Source organism: Babylonia areolata, chromosome 32, assembly GCF_041734735.1.
Source record: "Babylonia areolata isolate BAREFJ2019XMU chromosome 32, ASM4173473v1, whole genome shotgun sequence".
In the NCBI taxonomy this organism is placed as follows: domain Eukaryota; kingdom Metazoa; phylum Mollusca; class Gastropoda; order Neogastropoda; family Buccinidae; genus Babylonia; species Babylonia areolata.
Window position 1 is genome coordinate 19,379,234 of NC_134907.1, and position 7,500 is coordinate 19,386,733.

Genomic DNA, 7,500 nt, shown 5'->3' on the forward strand with positions numbered 1-7,500 from the left:
ACTGACGCAGATCCACGCCGGTCCAGTGGTAAGTGATAAGAAACTCTTAGGGAGAGCTGGACAACACGAGGTCTTCACAGAAGAACCCCCCACCCCTCCACCCCCCACCCCACCCCCTCCTCAGCCAAGTGTTACGGGCCTTAACTCCTTACACTGTGAGGGGGCCGGGTCGCACCCAGGTCATAACTCCTGGATGCTCCTGTATTGCCGCCTTTATTGGGGGTGTGGGGGGGTTCACTGATTGATTGATTGATATGGATACTTATATGGCGCCTATCCTCGGTCAGAGACCAAGCTCTAAGCGCTTTACAAATACAGGATCATTTGCACAACAGGCTGTCCACCATGCTAGAGCCGACTGACAGCTGCAAATGGGCGCTCATCATTCGTTTCCTGTGTCATTCACTGATGAGATTTCAGGCATGCATACACATATACACGCTCAGACAGACATGTAACATTTTACGTGCATGACCGTTTCGTTTACATACCCCGCCATGAATGCAGCCATACTCCGTTTTCGGGGGTGTGCGTGCTGGGTATGTTCTTGTTTCCATAACGACCCACCGAACGCTGACATGGATTACAGGACCTTTTTTTTCAACGTGCATGATTGATCCGCTGCGTGCCGTGTGCACACTGATACTTACTGACGCAGTTCCCGTGCTGGTCCATCTTGTAGTCGGGCGGGCACTGGCAGTCGAAGCAGCCGTTGGTCTTGGGGATGCACACCTGACCCCCAGGGCACGGGTTGGTGCCCTTCTTGTCCTTCATCACCACGCACATGTCCTGCTCTGTAACACACGCGGGCGCCCCGTGTCACTGCACGATGCCAGTGGCTTCGGAAGGCAAGTGGTGGAGTCATGGTGGTGGGGTTAGGGTGTGTGTGTGGGTGGGGGTGGGGTGGGGGGTTGGGGAGGTGGGGACAGGCGCTGTACTGACGTGGTGCTTTTAGTGGTATCACAGAACCACATATACACTGAGTACTCGACACGGCGCGTCTCTCTCTCTCCTCTCTCTCTCTCTCTCTCTCTCTCTCTCTCTCACACGCGCGCGCGCCGTGCTCTCTCTGACACACACACACTCTCTCTCTCTCTCACAAACATTCTTCCAACACCACCACCCTCACACACACACAACACACACACGCACGCATACAAACACACACACACACACACACACATATATATATATATATATATAAATGCCTAAGCACACATGCATGGACACACACACATAAACACACACACACACCATCCCTCCACACACACACACACACACACACACACACACACACACACACACACACACACACACACGTCTAATATCACTAAATGTGGATAGACATTACATGAAACTGAACTTGCTCTCTCTCACACACACTCACACACCACCCCTCCACACAGACACACACCGTGCCCCCCCCCCCCCGTGCCCCCCAACCCACACACACACACACACACACACATGTCTAATATCACTAAAAGTGGATAGACATTAAATGAAATTGAACACTCACCCCCCCCCCCCCCACCACCACATACACACCGTCCCTACACACACACACACACACACACACACACACACACACACACACACACACACACACACACACACGCACACACACACACACGTACATTAAATAAAACTGAACTTGTTCTCACACCCACACACCCACACACCCACACACCATCCCTCCACACACACACACACACACACACACACACACACACACACACCTCCACCCCTCCACCACCCACCCACCTACAACCACCACCCACCCACCCACCCACCCAGCCAGCCCACCCCACTCACCGAAGGGGCAGAGGAATCTGACTTGGAAGTGGCGACACGGGTGCCGGCCAGTGGGGGAGCACTTGATGGCCTCCACGGAGCACAGGGTTTCCGGCACCACCCGGGAACTGACGAAGGTGTTGGTGTCCGCGTCCAACACCTGGCATTCCACCGCCGCTGCGGACTGGCACGCCAACTTCTGCAGGGGGTTGGAGGGGGGGTGGGGTGGGGGGATAATAATAATAATAATAATAATAATAATAATAATAATAAAGCACAAGATCAGCACTCTATGTTATAGATGCATTCACAAAACTGCCCCTTCCTATCTCTGCGGCTGCCTTCACCTCTACACCCCATCTCGCTCTCTACGATCGGCTTCGGATCCACTCTGTTTACGCATACCCAGATTCAAACACTTGACTGTTGGCCGCCGTTCTTTCTCTGTTTCTAGACCTTGCATATTGGAATGAACTTCCTTTTTCGCTTCGTCAAGTCTCCACACTCAGCTCTTTGAAGTCTGGCCTAAAAACCCACCTCTTCCCAAAATAGCCTCCCTTGGCTGCCTTTCCTTGTCTTTAGTTTCTACAGTTTTAGAGTTATGCATGCGTGTGAATGACTGGTGCGAAAGCGCTTTGATTTGTCTCTGCACAAGATCCAGCGCTATATAAATACCATTATTATTTATTATTTATTAATAATAATAATAATAATAATAAGAGCTTATTGGTAGCTAAATTCTATGTATACAAATGTAGAATCAACAAAGTAAAACCAACATTACAAATGTTCAAAAAAAGACCTCAAACAGGCATATGAAGTAGACAAGTATGCCTTCAACATAACTATGGAATATAACAAGTTTGTGGGAAAAATGGGCACTTTATAACTGTTTGATACAAGATTAAGCTACACAATGCTACCTTGGAATTTTGCCATTGAACTTATATTGTTTTGCTGTTATAGATTTGTCAGTACTTAGAACTTAATTATATGCTTACCCTATACTTTCTAATGCACAAAACATATAAATTTTGTATCTGTAAACCTTTGGCTGAATAAAAAATGTTGAAAAAATAATAATAATAAGAGCTGGATCTTAATGTTCTGTGCGGTTCATATATTTCCAATACAGAGGAGAGATACAATGCAAGAGACTTGTCAAAATGTTTGAAGGCGAGTGTTGCTAACTTACAGTGAATGCGAGACTCAGTCGGAAGCCAGTGTAACCGATTCAGCAGAGGTGTAACATGACCAGATTTCTTTTTGGCGAGAACCAGTCGTGCAGCATTGTTCTGAATTTTCTGTGATCTGTTGATGAAGGGTAATATAAGCCGAGTGTTGGGCCTAATACACGTTTTCCAACTGCATACCAATGAGTCACTGCTGTCATTGTTTCCATCTTTGAGAAGCCGTGGAGATTAATACGCTTAAAGAAATCACAATAAATATAAACATCATTTTTAAGATTCATTGTTAAATGGTTTAGTAGGGTCAAATCAAAAGCCTTGTCACCGCCAGTCAACCGAGAGTGCAAAGTCCCTTGTGCTATAAACACAGAAAAGATGGGTGTTTAAGAATAGCTGGGGATATCCCCTGTGATGTGTAGAAAATAATGATGGCCTATCCTATCCCCCCCCCCCCCCCCCCCCCCGCATCCCCTCCTCAAGGCCTGACTAAGCGCGATGGGTTACGCTGCTGGTCAGGCATCTGCTTAGAAGATGTGGTGTGGCGTATATGGATATTACCGAGCGCAGTGACGCCTCCTTTAGTAGTAACTGAACTGAACTGAACGAGCACCGAAAGTTAAGAGCAGTGCGTTCATGGATACCAGACCCATGATCAGCGACATGGGTGCTCTTCCTAGCTGGTGCTAAAATGCGACAGTGGTAGTGAAAGAGTATTTTGATTAATTAACTTAATGCACTTCATTGGTGGTGAAAGAGTATTTTGATTAATTAACTTAATGCACTTCATTGGTGGTGAAAGAGTATTTTGATTAATTAACTTAATGCACTTTGGCCATAAGCACATGTACACATTTGTATTTGTATTGTCGATTTGTGTTTCTTTTTTTATCACAACAGATTTCTCTGTGTGAAATTCGAGCTGCTCTCCCCAGGGAGAGCGCGTCGCTATACTACAGCGCCACCCATTTTTGGGTTGTTGTTTTTTTTCCTGCGTGCAGTTTTATTTGTTTTTTCCTATCGAAGTGGATTTTTTTTCTACAGAATTTTGCCAGGAACAACCCTTTTGTTGCCGTGGGTTCTGTTACGTGCGCTAAGTGCATGCTGCACACGAGACCTCAGTTTATCGTCTCATCCGAATGACTAGCGTCCAGACCACCACTCAAGGTCTAGTGGAGGGGGAGAAAATATCGGCGGCTGAGCCGTGATTCGAACCAGCACGCTCAGATTGTCTCGCTTCTTAGGAGGACGCGTTACCTCCAGGCCATCACTCCACTCCTCCACATACACCTCGTTTTGTTATCATCCTACCCCTCCCCCCCCCCCCCCATTCTGCATTCCTCACATCCCTCTCCCTTCCTCTCATCCCATTCCATCACACTCAACACACTTTTGTGCACATATCAATGGACGCGCAAAAAAAAAAGGCTCGTTACTAACATACTCAGTACATCAATGTCCATTGTGTGGTTATACTATCCTAGATCCGAATCAGCCAAAACCTTGTGGTGATATGATATATGTGCTTATCGAGATTTCAGAAGCAAATAATGGTTTCACAACATGCGAGACACAACCAAAAGCATTTTAATGAAACACACACACACACACACACACACACACACACACACACACACACACACACACACACAAACACACAAACAAACAAAAATAGAACAACAGAAAAACCACAATAATTCAAGAAATACCTAAATTCTTGCTGTACAATCACCCTTTTAAAATACTAAATTTTTACTGTAGATGTATAGACCTTTGTCAACGATGAATGATGTGATGTGATAGAAGTAGAAAAGATGATGATTATGATGATGACGGCGACGACGTCGAAGGTGACAATGCCGACAACGATGACGATAATGACGACGACGATAATGATGACGACGATGACGATGACGACGATGACAACGATGACGATGACGAGCGTCACAGCACCTTGGAGTTCTGGCTGAGGATGGCAGAGGCCGACGTCTTGATGGTGCCAGGAACGCTGATGTACCGACTCCACTGGTGGGGCTTGTCCCGCACTGTGCCACACACACACACACACACACACACACACACACACACACACACACACACATGTTGGTCTACCTATCACCGCCATCATCATCACCACTATCAGCATCATCATCACCACCACCGCCGCCATCACCACAACCATCATCATCACCATCACCACCACCATCACCACCACCACCACCATCATCACCATCATCACCACCATCACCACCACCATGACCACCACCATCATCATCATCACCACCACCATCACAACCCAACCACAACCCACCACCCACAACCACCACCACCATCCACCCGTCCCACAGGCATTGATCTACCTACCACCACCACCACCACCCGCCCGTCCCACAAACATTGGTCTACCTATAATCCCCACCAACACCATCATCATTATCCGTCATCACCATCATCACCATGACGACTACCTATCACCACCACCACCACCACCACCACCCACGACCACAACCCACCACCCACAACCCACCACCCATGACCACCCACAACCAACCAACCACAACCCACCACCCATGACCACCCACAACCAACCACCCGTGACCACCCACAACCCACCATCACGACCCACGAGCCATCCACAACCCACCCACAACCAATACCCCCACACAACCCACCACCACAACCAACCCACCCACAACCAATACCCCCACACCCAGCCACAATCCACGACCCACCCACCACCCCGCAACCCACCCGCCTTGCCGCACACGGCGTGGGCCCCGGCCGGCAGGTCGCAGCGGACCGACTGCAGCTTGTAGCCCTTCTTGCCGGCCAGGTGAAGACGGGCGCAGCGCTCCTCACCAACCTTGTCCGGCTCCCTGTCGTCCCAGTAGTAGCGGTTCATGGGCACGGGGGACCTGTCCCCCCACTGCCATTCGTTCTTGCCCTCCGTGTCGTGGATGTTCAGCCACAGGTCGGATCTGTACGGACGGGAGCAATAGCCGAATGGTTAAAGCGTTGGGCTTTCAATCTGAGGGTCCCGGGTTCGAATCACGGTGACGGCGCCTGGTGGGTAAAGGGTGGAGATTTTTCCGATCTCCCAGGTCAACATATGTGCAGACCTGCTTAGTGCCTGAACCCCCTTCGTGTGTATACGCAAGCAGAAGATCAAATCCGCACGTTAAAGATCCTGTAATCCATGTCAGCGTTCGGTGGGTTATGGAAACAAGAACATACCCAGCATGCACACCCCCGAAAGCGGAGTATGGCTGCCAACATGGCGGGATTAAAACGGTCATACACGTAAAAGCCCACTCGCGTATATACGAGCGAACGTGGGAGTTGCAGCCCACGAACGCAGAAGAAGACGAAGAAGGATCTGTACGGAACAGAACCGAACCGACTCAAACTCAAACTCAACTCAGCTCGGCTCAACCACCCCCAGCGCCTGGAGCAGGTGTCCAAACCGTTACACAAGGGTGGTGGTGGTAGTGGTTGTGGTGGTGGTGGTTGTGGTGGGTAGGGGTGGGTGGTAGTAGCACGTGCGGTACGGCGCAGAGAGAGAAAGAGAGAGAGAGGAAGAGGGGGGGGAAGAGAGAGAGAGAGAGGAAGAGGGGGGGGAAGAGAGAGAGAGAGAGGAAGAGGGAGAGAGAGAGAGAGAGAGGAAGAGGGGAGAGAGAGAGAAAGGAGAGAGGGAGAGAGAGAGATGGGGGGCTGGAGAGAGAGAGAGGGGGGGGAGAGATAGAGAGGGAGAGAGGAGGAGGGAGAGAGGGGGAGAGAGAGGGGGGAGAGAGGGAGAGATAGAGGGGGGGGGAGAGGGATGGAGAGGGAGAGAGAGGGGAGGAAGAGAGAGAGAGGGGAGGGAGAGAGGGGGAGAGAGAGAGAGGGAGAGAAGAAAGGGGGAGAGGGGAGAGAGAGAGAGGGAGAGAGGTGGGGAAGCGAGAGGGGAAGGAGAGAGAGGGAGAGAGAGCGGGGGAGGGAGAGGGACAGAGGGACACAGAGAGACAGAGACAGAGACAGAACACTGAACATTGAAATGCTTAATGTCATTAGCTGTAAAGTGCTAGTGACATAGTCGGTAACAATCACAACAAAAACGGTTACAAAACAGATAAAATGGAACAGACAGGAAAAAAAAAACATAATTAAAGCAAACTAAACTACTGAGGGATAAGCGGACAGAGAGATAGACAGTTTCGGTTGTTGTTTTTTTCAGTTTCAGTTTCAGTAGCTCAAGGAGGCGTCACTGCGTTCGGACAAATCCATATACGCTACACCACATCTGCCAAGCAGATGCCTGACCAGCAGCGTAACCCAACGCGAGAGATAGACAGACATACAGAAACAGAGAAAGGAAGAAAGAAAGAAAGAAGGAAGGAAAGGAAGGCCGAGGAGTGTTTGTGCCTGACTGACCTTCTGGCAATACAGACCAACCTCTGCATGTGTGTGTGTGCGATTGTGTGCGTGAGAGACAGACAGACAGACAGACAGACAGAGACAGACAGAGACAGAGAGAGACAGA

The 7,500-nt window shown here is 49.5% G+C and overlaps 1 protein-coding gene across 1 annotated transcript in view; it reads right to left on the minus strand.

The window, feature by feature from the left end:
• The window catches only part of LOC143276634 (uncharacterized), a 165,197-nt gene that overhangs the window by 69,551 nt on the left and 88,146 nt on the right, over positions 1-7,500 (minus strand). The window contains exons 44-47 of the mRNA XM_076581251.1: positions 5,733-5,959; positions 4,935-5,026; positions 1,816-1,993; positions 651-794 (exon numbers count right to left, since the gene is read on the minus strand). Coding sequence (XP_076437366.1) covers positions 651-794; positions 1,816-1,993; positions 4,935-5,026; positions 5,733-5,959 — 641 coding nt within the window. The remainder of the gene's footprint in view (positions 1-650; positions 795-1,815; positions 1,994-4,934; positions 5,027-5,732; positions 5,960-7,500) is intronic.